Source organism: Thermobia domestica, chromosome 9 (genome assembly GCF_964235325.1).
Source record: "Thermobia domestica chromosome 9, izTheDome1.hap1.1, whole genome shotgun sequence".
Taxonomy (NCBI): domain Eukaryota; kingdom Metazoa; phylum Arthropoda; class Insecta; order Zygentoma; family Lepismatidae; genus Thermobia; species Thermobia domestica.
Genome location: NC_137462.1, coordinates 228,812,316 through 228,828,924, shown reverse-complemented (window position 1 = coordinate 228,828,924; position 16,609 = coordinate 228,812,316). Strand labels below are relative to the sequence as shown.

At 34.1% G+C, this 16,609-nt stretch overlaps 1 protein-coding gene across 1 annotated transcript in view; it reads right to left on the bottom strand.

Moving 5' to 3' along the window:
• LOC145660613 (adhesion G protein-coupled receptor L3-like) overlaps positions 1–16,609 on the bottom strand; it is an 880,165-nt gene that overhangs the window by 300,804 nt on the left and 562,752 nt on the right. The window contains exon 9 of the mRNA XM_081725881.1: positions 5,334–5,455. Coding sequence (XP_081582007.1) covers positions 5,334–5,455 — 122 coding nt within the window. The remainder of the gene's footprint in view (positions 1–5,333; positions 5,456–16,609) is intronic.

Genomic DNA, 16,609 nt, shown 5'->3' with positions numbered 1-16,609 from the left:
TACCCTTACACTATCCACACGCTGATGTTTTATCAATACTTTTATTCCATATTTACCAAAATGCTGGATTTCAACAATAATCCTAAAAGAAAGATCTTCTTCACCTCCTTTTCCCCAAAGGATTCACATTTATCGAGAAAAAGATGAAATGAAAATTCATTAGTTTAACGTCCCATGCATACGCTCTTTATGCTAGAGAAGACAGACTTTGTTTAGCAAGTAAAGGATTCTAAAATTAATTTTGGTTCTCACTTGGAATTCAACCCAGAACCGCGTACAGCAAAGGCACATGAGCTAGCCGATAGACCAACGGCGAGGACTTCCACAGTTCTCGAATGAAAACGTATCCGTATTCTTTTCTGGCTAAAACAAGAGAAAATAATTTGTCAACTCATAAACGTATACATAAAACAAACTCAAGCATAGTGAGCCTTAAATTGATTTAAACTTACAGTTACAAGATATTGTGTAAATCTCTAAGTTATCAACACTAAAGCAATATTTTAGTCATTGACGTCGTCAGTGCTGTGCTTTACGGGTTGCTCCTGTTATATAATGAACTCGAATAAAACGTATTTTTTTTACCCAATCTGCTTAAGATAGTGGTGTAGTTTTGGCGCACCACATTTTGTAAGGTTTACAGGTAAAATTTAATACTTTGCATGAAAAGATATATTTATAAAAAACATATTTCTGCAGGCGACAAAATTTTATGCAAAGTAATACAGCTGTATTTTAGGTTTACAAATGTAGGGTTACTAGTGTACAATCTTTTCAAGAGCCTTACGGTGGATAAAATAAGTGAGTGCAAATAAGAGATGACTCTATTAAATGTTATTTTCCACTGGCGGTATATTCTGCACAATGTACAGAAGCAGTGTTTTATGTTTGCAGCTGGAACGTTACTAGTATGAAACCATAATAATCGCTATTGAAATTCATATATTTGCCAAAATCAATTTCTTTTTCACTATCTTCGCTACGCGTATACACACCAGCACTGACGCGCCTGCTTCCTTCGTACACATCCGCGCGGGCACGCTTGCTTCGCCCTACCCTGACTCAGTTAGCATTCGTGCTTTTTAGTGACCACCTATCACAGGTTGTTTTATGCTTTTGCACTGTACTTCTTATGCCATACATCCGGAAACTGTATTTATAAGCAAACCGAAAAAGAATTGTAATCTTTCAATAATTATCTCTGGCGGCCCCCTTGAATTTTATCTACGCAAATTGAGATATTTTCATGTCGCCCAGCACAAATCTTTGAGGAGACAATAGGAAGGAAATTGGTGAAAGAATTATAATTTTTCAACAATTATTTCGATTGGTGCGTCAAACGCTGCTTAATACATGGTAGAATCTCACTTACGTAAATTTTACGTTGTTCTTAAACTGGTAATTTCCATGCATATGTCATTATACTACAGTGGTGCTCACCCCCCCTTATGTCTATGACGCACCCCCCCCCCAATTGTCTATCCGTAGGTGTTCTTCCATGAAAAAATCTTCTTTTCGATTAATTTTACCCCCCCTCATCAAACATATTTATATAGATTTTAACCCCCCCAAATATTTCAATGACGCAGTTTGCGTCATAGCCCCCCCTTGTGGGCACCCCTGATTATACACAATAGTTCTGCATTATTACAGAAATGGTGAACCATTCATCCATTCAATAACAACTATATAATTTATGACGTTCTTTATTAAGCGCAAACAAATTAGGCTACTTATAACATGTAGGCCTAAACGGCAACCTTTAAGAATAGTTGGATACACTACAGAGTGAAACTCTTCCCTCCCGGTATTTAGTTTCGTCACCACTGTTTTTATCGACGCAGAAAATCACAGAAAATGATAGAAAAAATACGCATTTCTGGCTATTAACTAACATACAAGTAGGTGCCGAGCGAGCGTCAACGAGTGAAGGGCGGTTAGAGCCCTGCAGGATACGTTGTTTTCTGTCTTTATTACAACTCAGTGGGAAAGGGGACCTGTGTTCTAGAACCCTGCCTACTAAACTTGCTTCCTGGAATCAGTAAGCCTACCTGTGGCAATGTTCTACCCAGTGTTACGGAAATGTTATTTCGCAGTAATGCCAAGCGAAGTCATGTATCAAAGATGTTGGTTTAACAGCAATCTAGAACCATCCCATTGTAGTCGTTGTGCTCAAGGTTCAAAGCTGTAGCAGAGAAAAATGCATCTCGTGTTCCAAGCTTTGCGAATTAAATATAAAAATTAACAACGTCTATTCGAGCTTTGAATGCAGCATGCAAGAGTTGCTTCAATATAACGTTCTTAAACATTTCTTAAATGATACTAACATTATGAAATACTATACTTTACCTTGTGTTAATTTCCAAAAGCGGGTATGATACACGCAAAAAAAAAATTATGTAATTCAAGTTATTAGGTCAGTTTCCGGCACTACATGAATCAACTAGTCATACTCATTTCTTACACCGCTCTCTATTATTTACACTTGCCGTATATTTCGTTTGAAGACCAACGTTAAAAATATTTATATTTGAAAAGAATACTATATTTGCATACCTGACAATAATATATACTTACCAGAGTAATAAAACGACTAATGTGAACTTCCTGATTGAGCAGTTTACACCTCTGCGTAATCGTTCACTCCCTAGCCTACTAACTTTACACCCTTTGAAAAGGGTGTAAAGTAACACCTTATGCTTGCCTTACACCTGTATGTGGAACTTTAACACTGAAAGGGTGTATATGTGACACCTAAGGGTGTTTTATACACAAAAACACCTCATAGGTGCTACATCACACCTGAAAAGGGTACATTGGGGTGTTTCATTACACCATATGATTTACAGTGTACTATTGATTCCTTCATTTACTCCAGGAGTTGCAATCGTGCGTTACTAGTTATGGTCTTGCAGAAAGGTGTCATATTGCACTATGTTCGCACTTTAGGGGATGTTTACCACCATTCATTCCCTACGTTGGCCAATATAAAACACGTATCTCGTGATTTTGATTCCTTTATTCACTCCAGGAATCTCAAACAAATCCGCATTGTGTATTACTAGTTATGGCATTGTTAAAATGTCATATTGTCCTATGTTCACACTTTAGGATTGTGTTTAGTCCCTTCATCCCCATGTCGGCCGATATGTAAAAGTCACGTATGTCCTCCTTTTGATTCAATTATTCACTCCAGGAGTTTCAAGCAAATCGGAGTGTGACACTTGGAAAACCTTGCTTAAAGTTTAATTTTTCTGCTAATCTCTGATTTAATGAACAAAGTGTCTCAAAACGTACAACTGATGATCAAACGAACAATTCAAACCAAATTGTTCAAAGCGTTCTTGCTGAATTGGTGATCTGAAGTAAGTTTTGGTAAGTTCCAACTAAGGGAAACGCCTTTTTTTTTTTTTTTTTTTTACATGCAACAGTCACTGGGATTGTAAAGAAAATCGTGTGTTGTTATGTGTTCCTGTGTGTAGATTACACTCCGAGTGCAGGGTTTTATTACATGTGGAGTGCGATTGCAAGCAATCGGGTTAGGTCCAGCTCTGACTTCCTTATATAGATCTTTCTTTCACCGCAGCATTTTTATTTTCGTTTTACAAAATATAATCAAAGTTAGGATTTTTAGGGGCTGTTCTCTCAGTAAAAAACGGAAAAAGGTGCTAAAAATAAGATAGAAAAGAACACACAAAAGGTGCTATGTCCCTCAGCTACCTTGACTACTCTTTTTCTAATCAAAAATAAGTTAATAGACTCTACGTATATTTCTACAGCTGTATATAGCTCAGTAGGTTATACACCTATATTACCAGTCACCACTTAGATAAAATCTCTGTAGGTCCTAGAACTTCCTCATATAGCATAATCACAAAGAACAGTACGGGAGATTTTATTTTAACTTTGAGTCTCAACTCTATATATCTGGCAAATTCGACAATCTTTGAATTTTTTAAGAATTACCTCGACAAGTTTTTGTTTTCTTCACAAAACTATGAGAGAAAGCATAAACTGGTTGATATGGTTAATTTTCTCAGCAAAAAGACATCTTCAATCCATGATCTTCAGCGAATACTTAACTGGAAAGTTGGAAGAATTAGTTAGGGCTGTAGTTTCTTTATGGGGAACAATATGATTCGTGGCCTACAAAAGAATCTTTTAGGGGTAGAGATTAACTGATTCGCAATATCGTATTCGTTACAAACGGACTCTCAAATCCAATGACGAATATGTCAAACATGGTAAATCCTCTAGGAACACAGGCTTCAGTCGCTCAAGTACAGAAACCATATACAGAGTGCGTGGTCCATCAAATAGACATTTGCATTAACTTAAATTTGCATTATACTGACATTAGTCACCAATTAATTCATTCTGTAAAACATGGGCTTCATTTCCTCACCTGTGAGGGGGAATATTATCATGGTCAAAACATATCTGGCCAATTGTATCTTTGGTTTCATCTAGTGTAATTCTTACATGGAGTCCGACACTTTCCGCATAATTCTTTATACGCTTTTGTGGTTCAATACAATACAGTGCATTATTAAAGTAATTTCATTAGTACTAGCGTTTGTGTGAATTTTTCGAGAAAATACTTGAAGGCTGGGTGGTTTTCCTTCTTGAGTGGTCACTATTACATTCTTGTAAGTTTCGTCTTCTAAAAAACATAATAAATGATGTCGGATTTCTTTCCTTCAAGATATTAGAATATTGCTGTGAAAAGGAGACGAAAATACTGTTAGGGCCAGATTAAGCGAAAAAGAGTCCAAAAAGGGGAAAAAGATATAATGGATCCATTCAAAAGTGGGAAAGGTGCTAGAAAATTATCTCTATTCACATTCGGGAGCAACTCTTAGTACAATTTATACTAGATGAGAACATTTTTTTTAGTCTAAAAGGAAAAGGTGTGAACCTAAAAGTTTCAACCCCGGTTATAATAAGTTAAAATATTTTGAGTTTTATCAAAAATTTTCTTAACTTATTGGGAACAATAAAAACACAATAAGAAGTTTTTATTAAACAATGATAATTATTTGCATTTAATTTAGAGAGAAATAAGAATCCTTTTAGTAACCACGACAAGAGCAATGTGCACTTAGGAATTAGTAAGGAACAGAGAACGAAACTCAACCGTGTATGGAGGGTGATTGCTTATCAAAGTCAAGTTCAGCCAGCCTTTCATGTGGAAGGTGGATAAAAGAAACGCCGACATCAAAACTGCTTCAGAACGTTCAAAATCTCATTGCATCACTCATTATTTGTAACTAAATAAGTTTGATACTCTTTAATTAAAGTGCACAACAATGAAAATTATGTTGTTCACATACCTGGCAACGGTTTATAATCTGCTGCTCCTGCTGCCTCTATTAATGTGAAGGTAAGGATAACCAGAACCATCACAGGAATAAACTGGGCATATACAAGATTAGTGTTCATCATAAGCCAACACCTAAATGTTGAAATAAAACACGGAGAAATATTTTATGTAACAAAAACAAACATAAAATTATTTTTTTAAAATTGGAAACTTAATTTTATATTGTCAGAAAGAGGTAATGCAGGTATAATTTGAAACCGTTTCTAGAACACCATTACTTTACAAGAAAAACTTATAGGTCTAAAAACATTAATTGTAAGATATTTACAATTAAATAATTACTGCTAATTTAGGTTATTATATTTCATAAACTATAGCGTGTATTCTCTTGATGGAAGTATGTAGCTTATTACTATCAGTTTAATGTTAATAATTGGCGTGTCGCAAATGCTGCTGCCACGAATAACATTTCGGTGCCAAATAAATTCGTTTTTGAAGATTTTCTCGAAAAGTGCGTAGCCTGCAATGATTTACCTTCAAGCATGTAATTTTGTTCAGTTCGATTAAATTTATCGATTGATACACGTTTCACCTTTCGACTTTTTTCCATTGTACCATAATATTGTAAAATTTTAATTTCATGGCTTATCTAGCCATAACGAAAGTACGTACGATATTTAGATAATGAAAGCCGTTTATGCACACTAAAAACAAACGAATAGGAAAAAACATTTATCAATGATGAACTGAGTTTTCAAATAAATTCGTCTATTACACTCTGTGTTTTATGAGTATCATACTGTCTGTGTTTTTAAGCTAGATAATAGTAAAGAACGTGTTTTAAGTTTAACATTGTTTATTTATATATATGAACAGTAAAGTACACACATTTAACCAAGCATTATGTGATTGATTTATTCTTCAAAAACAACTGGTATCATTAATTTTCTATTAAAGCACAAGTTACATGAATTATATTACTTCTTTGTTTCAGAATATGGTTGGGCCTACCTGTTTGGCTTCCTTGAATATATTTCATTTTGTATTAATTATTCTGTTTATTTACAGGTAGAAACAAAGTTTCTTCAGCAGCACATAAATGTTCGGGTCGATCACAAATCCATTTTGGAGGAGCTAAATGTCGATAATGCAGATAAGATAATTCTGTATTTTGGTTTGACAAATGCAAGAATTTATTTGTAGGAAGAACTAGAAAATTTTCCGTTATAGAATTGTTGTTTCCTTGCTCCAAGTTCCATCTCTGTCTCTTCAATATGGTAAAATATTTTCTCTAACCTTAATTTGAAATATCGTTAAAATCTTAAGCAATAGTAATATTTCTTAACTCCCACTTAGGTTTTGTGCGTTAAATCTTCAGTTAGTATTTTCTGTCAATAGTTACCACAGGTAGCTAGATTTAATATAGGTCCATTGCGTCTTCGCACTTTTAATCTGAATAACAGACATTAAGAAGAATAATTGTTTTTAGGTGAGACGGGAGAGAGCAATGTTGAGAGTTGGGAAAAAATCCATGAAAGGGATAATTCGTTACATTAATGAAATAATGACACATGATAAGCAACGTATCATAACGCTTTTCCTCAGGCACATACGCAGGAATCTAATTCAGGGAACGTATAAATTCAACATGATGATAAATTATAGTAAAATTTGATAAATCACCTTTAAACTAATACACTTACAGAAAAGTTGGAATTTCGGGGGCCGGCTAGGACCTCAAGATCCACGCCCTGCGTACGTCCATGATTCTAATAAAGCATAGTAAATATTCACAAAATCATCCTCTAGAATATTTACACATTCGTGTAAATTTAAATTATCAAAGAAAACAAGGAAAATCGTTTAAGGCAATGTTTAGAAATTTATTTATTTTTTTTTTTAATACTATAATGAGATGCTTTACACAAGTACTCTTGTACAGGCTGCTAATTTCTAGGAAATGAGGGAAAATACTTTGGAATATTTTTGGAAGAAAATTCCGCCTCACTAAAACTTATAGGGGGGGGGGGGGCTGAACAAAATTATACTCTTGTCAGAAGTTTGCAAATTAATTACAATAATTCATATATAGGACTAGTTAACATATATTTCACATTTAGTCCTAATTAGTCGGCGAACTAATAGTTAACGATAATCTTAATCTTAAATCGTTTAAATCTAATATATGGATGTTTAAATATCTGAATTCTTCATGTCAAAACCAGTACACGGAATTTATCTCCTTTTTTGATTATTTTTCTTATGCTTCTGCCCCGTCCTTCTACTTCGACTATTACGATTTCCCATCCTGCTCTTGTGCCTGTAACTAGCGTAGAATACACAAACAGACAACAAATTTTTGTGACCTTATTATTAGAACCTTATTATGTGCGAACATATTATTATTTAATATATATAAGAATTTTATAGAGTAATTGTTGTAATTAACAACACTAATAACAGTAACAGTAATAAGCGAAAATAGGGTATATTATATGATGGAGATGTTGAAAGATGTATGAGTTATCTTTAGGCTCTGGAGCTCGATCATGATTAAGACGTTGTTGTTAAGTCAAGTGAATTATTTGCTATATGAGAGGAAACAATATGTAATTTACTATCACTTGCCTTTATAAGTTTCAATATTAAAGGCCTAATATCAGAGTTATCACAAACTAATGAGTAAATAGACGGTTAATGTCCCTTTTCTGCACGGGTAAGGAATAGTAATATAAACAGAAAAGTTTTTTTATGGGGATATGAAGAAGCATACTACTCTACATCGAATTTCATTACTTTAGGAATTTGGGCCAGCAATCATTCGTTTTGAGATGAAATTTTCTGCACGTGTAAGTCTATACAGAATTCATGAGTTCGTGTAGTTTTTACGTTGATCTTGTAGGTTTGTTGTTTGGGGAGGGCAGGGGGAAATTTGTACATAATTTTTAATAATTCTTATACGAATGTATATACTAATAAAAATGTTTCTTATGCCTGTGGGTATCCCAGTCCCCCTCCTGGCAAAACAGGAAATGATTCAACTGAGACCTTGGTATTTTGATTCGAATTTTCAGGTGCTCGTAATATAATGAACAATGAAAAAAACTGAACCTATAGCAAGATGAGAACTCTGAAACTGAAGTGACGTTTCTTGTGGATCTATCAGGCAGTAACAGTTATACCTCGGATCACGAAGAAATCGGCTCCGAATATAGGGTGACCAGATGGGAATATGAAAAAAGAGGATGCGTTGGAGAATACGAGCTAGAGACATTCATGTTGTTGTTTGTTATCTTTCGCAATGCAGTTGCGTATTAAACTAATGGAATAATAGATATAAAACATAGTAATGTTTGAAACATATATTTTATATGAAGTGGGATTAGTGATTACATTATATTTTTTTTTATTATACTCGCTTGGCTTTAAAGACAAATTCTTCTTTTAGAACTGATGAGGCCATATGAAACTAACTAACTCTATGGTCTATGGAACCTTAAGGTTCAATGCCGCGTTCACAAAAGCTCTCCACTCACTTCCAACTTTAGCTAACTGGATCCAGTTTCTACTTCGTATTCCTATTTCTGCGAGATCCATGTTAATATTGTCCTCCCATCTGTGCCTCGGTCTTCCTAATGGTCGTTTTCCAATTGGTCTTCCAGTGAAGACTTTGAAAGCGTTCCTACTTTCTTCCATCCTGGCTACATGACCTGCCCACCTAAGCATCCTAGATTTGATGACCCTAACATTGTTTCGTAAACCGTATAAATTATGCCATTCTGCCATTCCCCATTCCCGTTCTCTTGGATCCCAATATTCGTCTTAGTATTTTATTCACAAATACTTTCAGTCTACGTTCTTCTTTCAGAGTAAGCGGCCATGTTTCCCAACCATACAGAACAACAGGCTTCATTATCCTTTTATATATTTTAAACTTCAAATTCCTCGACAGAATTCTCAACGGCAACAGATTTTGAAGTGAATAATAACATGAATTCCCTCTTTTAGTCGTTTTTAAATTTCTTCGTGGATATGGTTTTGGTGTCTTAATATTGGTACTAGATATTTAAAAGTATCCACTATATCAAAAGTATTATTTGATATTTTAACGCGTACATAATTTGCACTGTTACAATGCCAACAAACTTCCATGTATTTAGATTTATCTGCATTTCCTTCCAAACCCATGTCCCTGAAAACGTTTTAAAAAATTTGCATTTCTTTTTGTTGTTCTCCTATCATCCCGTATTGAATTTATATCACCAGCATACGCTATAACCTAGTGAATACCGTTCAATTCTAGGCCTTTATTGCTGTCTTTGATTTTCCTTATAGCGTACTCCAGAACGAAGTTGATTTATAATGGCGACAACGCACCTCCTTGTTTCAGTCCATTCACGAGCTGAAAGCTCGTGGACAAATATTTTCCTATCTGCACTTTAGTTTGGGATTCATTTATATATATCTTAATTAATATAATTAGCTTTTCTGGTATTTCAAATTTTGTAAGAATGTACAATGTTTCTGTCCTAACCGAGTTGTAAGCCTTTCTAAAATCAATAAAATTATGTACCGAGGTATTGTATTCCCACTTTTTTCGAATGGTAAACATTTAGTCGATAGTTGATGGATTTCATCTAAACCAGCACTGATAATCTGCAATAATGTCATCTCCGTATGGGTCAATCTTGATAATAGAATGCTTGAAAGGATTTTATACGATGTTGACAGAACAGAAGTGCCTCGATAATTATTACAACCAATTTTGACGCCTTTCTTGTGAATTGGAACATTGATTGATTCTTTCCACTCTTCTGGGAATTCTGCCTTGTTCCAGATAAGGAGAATAAGTTTGTGTATCTTGTTCCACAATATTTCGCCTACAGCTAAAATTAACTCAGCCGAAATTTTTTCTACCCCCGAATATTTGTGTTTAATTTCTTTATAGCTATTTCTACATCTATTCGGTTACGTTCTGTAGTATACAGTTCTGCGGTGTGAATTTCCCTTTCTCCACGCACATTAGTTTTCTACTGCGTGTTAACCAAATCGTGAAAGAAATCTTTCCATCTATTTAAGATGGTATCTGTATCAGTGAGAACAGTTCCGCCGGCTTCCTTTAATGTATAAGCACGCGGTTGATAGCCTTTGTTAAATTCTTTGATCTTATATATGTCACTAATGTTTTTGCTTTTACTATTATCTTCAAGTTCCTTAATTTTAGCTTTCAATCCTTAATTTTAGCAACGAACCATGGTTTGTTCCTACATATTTTCTCGAGTTCCAACTTTTCTTTCGCTGAAATTTTAATGCTATAATTGATTTCAATCCAAGTATCCTCAAGACTAGTGCGCTCCGAATCTTCTAAAGCCGAGAATCTGTTTAAACTTCAATCTGGTATTCCTCTCTATGTGAAACTAAAATACAAAATTAGAAGTTGAAGATATCTATACTTGAGTTATTAATTCATGGAAAAACAAGAATACAATTCTTTACTACCTGCACAGGTTAACTACTATCACAATCAATTTCAATATATTTGTCGTATTTCCTACATGCTCCAATTTTGACCAACATCTTATTGTCTCTCCAGAGAAAATCGTAAAATTGAGAACACGAATACTACAAGCACGGAATGCTTTTGTCTGATTCTACAGAATAGTCTATTTCTCTCCTTCGGCAACTCGGTATTAATAATAGAAAATAATCTTTCTGTAATGGCATTCGGACTTATCAAAGAGGAGAAAAATTATGCCATTCTCAATATTTCTGAAAATTTTGATTCTCAAAAATGCTTAAATCAAACATCATTATATAACAGTTGTTCATCATCTACTAAATTGCTTGCTCTCAAAAATACCCTAAACTTACAAAATTGATCGCAAGCTTTAACGTCATTGATTATTTCTCCTTCTAACCTCTCATTTATATAAACAATAGTTTGTTCAACATCTTTCCAATTAAGAACAATTTCCGACCCTATCCATTTGAAAGCACAAAATTTTTCATACTAACAAGCAAGGTTTTCGAAGTATCACACTCCGATTTGCTTGAAACTCCTGCAGTGAATAAAGAAATCAAAAGCAGGAAATGCGTATTTTTTTTATATCGGCCAACGTTGGGGATGAAGGGGGTAAACATCAGCCTAAATTGCGAACACAGGGCAATATGACACACTTTAGGAAGACCATAACTAGTAACGCACTATGCGGATTTGCTTAAAACTTTTGCAGTGAGTACAGGAATCGAAAGTAGGACATACGTGTCTTTTATACCGCCCATCGTAAGAATTGAAAGGGTTAAACACCCCTGTAAAGTGCGAACATAGGACAATATGACACATTTTAGCAATACCATTACTAGCAACACATAATGTGAATTTGCGGAATTTGCTTGAAACCCCTACAGTGAATAAAGGAATCAAAAGTAGGAAAAATGCTTTTTTTTTATATCGGCCAACGTGGGGATGAAGAAGTAAACACCCCATAAAATGCGGACATGGGACAATAGGATACCTTTCAGGAAGGCCATAACTAGCAACACACAATGGGAATTCGGTTGAAACTGTTGCAGTGAATGAAGGCATCAAAAGTAGGACATACTGCGTGTTTTTAATATCGGCCAACGTGGGGAATGAAGGGGCTAAACACCTCCTAAAGTGCGAACGTAGTCTAGTTGTTAGTAGCAATGGCTACTAATGGCCTAATCGCTAGTAATGGCGTTTCTAGTAATAGCCTTTCTACAATGTGTCATATTGCCCTATATTCGCACTTTTAGGGGGTGTTTGCCCCTTCATCCCCCACGTATGCGATATAAAGAAACATAATTATATGTAACAGTTTCGATTCCTTTATTCACTGCAGGAGTTTCAACCAAATTCGCACTGTACGTTGGTAGTTATGGCCTTGATAAAAGGTGTCATATTGCCCTATGTTCGCACTTTGGGGCGGTGTCTATCACCTTCATCCCCCACGTTGGCCGATATAAAAAAATATATATTTGTCGTACTTTTGATTCTTTTATTCACTGCAGAAGTTTCAAGCAAATCCCCTTTGTGCGTTGCTACTGATGGCCTTGCTAAAAGGGGCCATGTTGCACTATATTCGCACTTTAGACGGTATTTACCCCTTTCATCTCCCACGATGGTCGATACGAAAAGAACACAATTGTCCTATTTTTGATTCCTTTATTCACTTCTTGAGTTTGAAACAAATCCGCATTGTGCGTTGCTATTATGGCCTTGCTAATTGGTATCTTATTTATTTATTTATTTATTTATTCACTTCCATTGATCCCAACGAGCTAATGCTCATATTAAGGGGCAGTACAATCCACTACGTACATATTTGAATTATAATAAAACCAGGCCCGTATTATGGTAAGTGCTATTCTGTGCTCGAGCACAGGGCGGCAGAATTTAGGGGGCGGCAACATTTTGGAATTCTTTTCTTAAGATTCATAATAAAGTAAAATTTAAAACAAGCAAAGCACAGAGTTGTGAGCAAGCGCGAAAAAATATGTTAATGTGTTTAATTTGACCTAATTACAGTTGTTATTAATTAGCTAGCTTATCTGATTATTTGAAAAATTCATCTTCTCCCACCCCACTCCAAGGGGTGAGGATGAACTTACGTCATGAAAACTGATATCCCTATATTCAGCGACCTCGAAACTATGAATTCAACACTAATATCTGTCGTTTTCGATTACTTTTAAAATATCGCCTCCACTTTGGGGAGTTGAATTGGATTAAAACTGTCATTATTCATCTCAGCGACCAAAAACTATAAATTCAACTCCAAGATTAATGGTTTCCGATTATTTTTAAAATTCCCCATGTTATTGATATCGGGATTTTGCTCCCCATATCTCAGCTCACGCGTGACCTTGGGACCTGGAACAGATCATTTGGATAGTTTCCCTGAGAACTTTAAAAAATATTAAAATTTCATGTTTCATCTATTATGGTTTACAATTTAAAAAGCACTACATACAGACAGCTTATTGTGTTATTAATATAGATTCTATTAAACCATTGCTGACCGTGAACAATGTAAACAATTATTTTGTTTATCACCAATAATTATTGGTGTCTCACAGTGATGCCAATCCCTGCTTCACAGGAGAAAACAGTTTCTTTGCAAATATTTTGGGAAGAGTTTTTTCTTTTTATTTGGGTAATGTAACAAGATGAGAAAACGCATACAGTGTTTAAGTAACCTAAAACATGAGAAAAGAATATACATACAGGAGAGAAAGTTTATTTGCAAATACTTTGGAAAGAGTTTCTCTTATTCGCTAGAGTAGCTTAAAAACATATGAAATAATCCACACTCATTAGTGACAAGATCAAAATAAACAGTGTTAAAACTGCCTAGTTTTTTTTTTTAATTCCACATTTTACTATTACAATAACCAAAGTAAATATTTAAGAAATTCAATCATAATTCAAGATAAATTATGAAATATAGAAAATGACATAAAGGTTGATTCAGAATTAATAGAATACATTTTCTACGGACAGTAAATTAAAACATACACGAATAAATTACATGAAAGTATTGAGAGAATGTGTCTCCAATGGATGAGTAGTTAAGCTCGTTGTCTTGTAATCAAGGGGTCCGGGATTCGATTACCGGTGGGGACACAAGTGGTTCGGATCCCAAGTTAAAGTGTAAGTCTTGTCTTTAGTACGTCACCATCATCCCATGGAAGGCTATGGCAAACTACCATGGGTTCACCCTGTCCAGGGAAGTTCTGCCCAAGCACCTACCTTCGGGCGGAACACCATATCATAATCATTCATTGAGAGAATTAGGCCATTTAAAATTACGTTGTAAATTTTGTAACTTGCAATACCTAAACCACTGCTCAGCAACAGCAAAATCAAGGCTTGTTTCCTTGTTTGGGACATAAGTTTGTGCGGGAAGGGGGTGGCAAATTATTTAGAGCACACAATGTGTAAATACTGGTCTGAATAAAACATGGCAATATATCAATTTTTAAAGCAAAATTGTATGATCAACTATATCGAAGGCCTTTTCTAATTCAATAAATATCCCTGCTGCTAGTTTATTGTTCTCTAAGCCTCTTCTGCTTCAATTAGCAGTAGAAGCAGTAGTTGCATTTAATGTATTGCACTCTTTTTGAATCCTTTTTGTGTTTGTAAAAGAAGTTAAATGATTCCAGGTACCTAAATACCTTATTGCATACATACTTTTCTATTATTTTTGACATTCAGTTTAGAATAGAAATAGGCCTGTAGTTACCTGCTTGTAATTATCACTTCTTTTGAAGCTCAAAAGAAAGATTAATGAAATCAGCAAAACAATAATTTAATGTAATTTTACATATTTTTAAAAAATCGTTGGTAATATTGTCTTTTACTGTATTCTTTCTCATTTTTAGTGAGTTAATAACAGCTAAACAATAATGAAAGATTAATGAAATCAGCTAAACAATACTTTAATGTAATTTTACATATTTTAAAAAAAATCGTTGGTAATATTGTCTTTTACTGTATTCTTTCTCATCTTTAGTGAGTTAAAACAGTTAAAACTTCAATAGCAGTCACAGGCTCGAAGTAAAACGAATTAACTCTGCTTTGATGACCATATTCTTGGTCATATACCTTAGAGATTTGAGATACCAAGTCTAGTCTTACATTCGTAAAATATTTATTAAGTACGTTTGGTACATATTGGTCATCCATTTCTATTTCACCAACATGTAATTTAGCAACTTCTGATTTCTTATGCTGGGTTGTGTTTGTTAAAATTTCATTAACTACTAACCAAAATTTTCTAGGGTCATTTATATTCTTTATAATTTGTTCCTGAAGAATACATTTTTTAAGTTTCGTTTCTCTTCCGCAACTAATTTTCTCACGTTCTTGAACTCTTTACGTATAAAATTATTTCAAGGATATTTTTTGTAAGAACAAAATATTTCTCTCTTCTACGTATTACTGATAATAAATGTTCAGTCATCCAACTATGTTTATAATATTTAGAGTTTTAACTATATTTTTGTAATTAATTCTAGCATTTTGAATTCCAACATTTATATAGGAAATCAATGGATTATAGCATTCGTCGATGCTATTCCCATCAAAAGTTAACTCACTTCTTAAAAAATAATAATTTCCTTTCTTATATTCTATTTTAGCACAACTGTTTTGAACCTTTAGCTTAGTCGCTGAAGACCGAACCTGAGTTAAGCTAGTGTTCATAATTAAGATATTATGATCGCTAAGATCTATTGCTATATTATATTTTTTTTTTAATTTGCACTTCATGTCCCAGTTTGTTAATAATGATATGGTCAAGTAAAGATTCACTTATATTAGAACCCTTGTTGGGTATTTTACATTAGTATGACATAAACCATTTGAAGTAACAAACTGGTTATAATATATAGTTTCATTCTCTTTTGATTTTAATGTACTAACATTGAAATCACCCAATATGTACCTTGTACTGTTACTAAAGCAGTGAGTTATTTCTTCAAGGTCTCCCAAAAGGTTTTCAATATTACTTCTGTGTGGATTATAAATGTCTACTAATGTAATTAATTTAGAATCTATACAAAATTAAACAGCAAGAATATTATGAATGTTATAAATTCTTTTCACAATACTACCATTCCAATCGTTCTGGAAATCAATAGCAACTCCACCGTCTCTTTTACAATTTCGATTAACGTGAAAGGCTGTATAATTCTAAATATTATAGTAATCATTTTCTCCAGAATATAGCAATGTTTAGACAATAACGATAACATCAATATTGGATATTCTTAACAACAACAATTCAATTTCATCTCATTTGTTCCTTATACTTCTCGCATTGATATACAATATAGAAAAATTCTTTCTTTTCGAATGTAAGCTCAACTGGTTATTTACATAATCATCTATATTGTCAAAAGTACATTCACTTATGCTTTTTCTAGATGTTGAAGTATCATTTTCTAAATCGCAACTCATAAAATACCTTAAAGTATAACTAATATTGCCCTATGTTCGCACTTCAGAGGGATGTTTTCCCCCTTCATCCCCCACGTTTGCCGATATAAAAAAAGCAAGTATCTCCTATTTTTGATTCGTTCATTCAATCCAGAAGTTTCTAGGAAATCGAAGGGTCACACTTTGAAAACCTTGCTTGTAAATTATCCACTTCGTGAAGGAGAAGATAACTGGCATGTACAGGTGTGATGTACGAGTATCTGAAAGCCTCATCTTTGCCCTACACAACTCACTATAAAAAGTTTAAATAGGATAGTTAG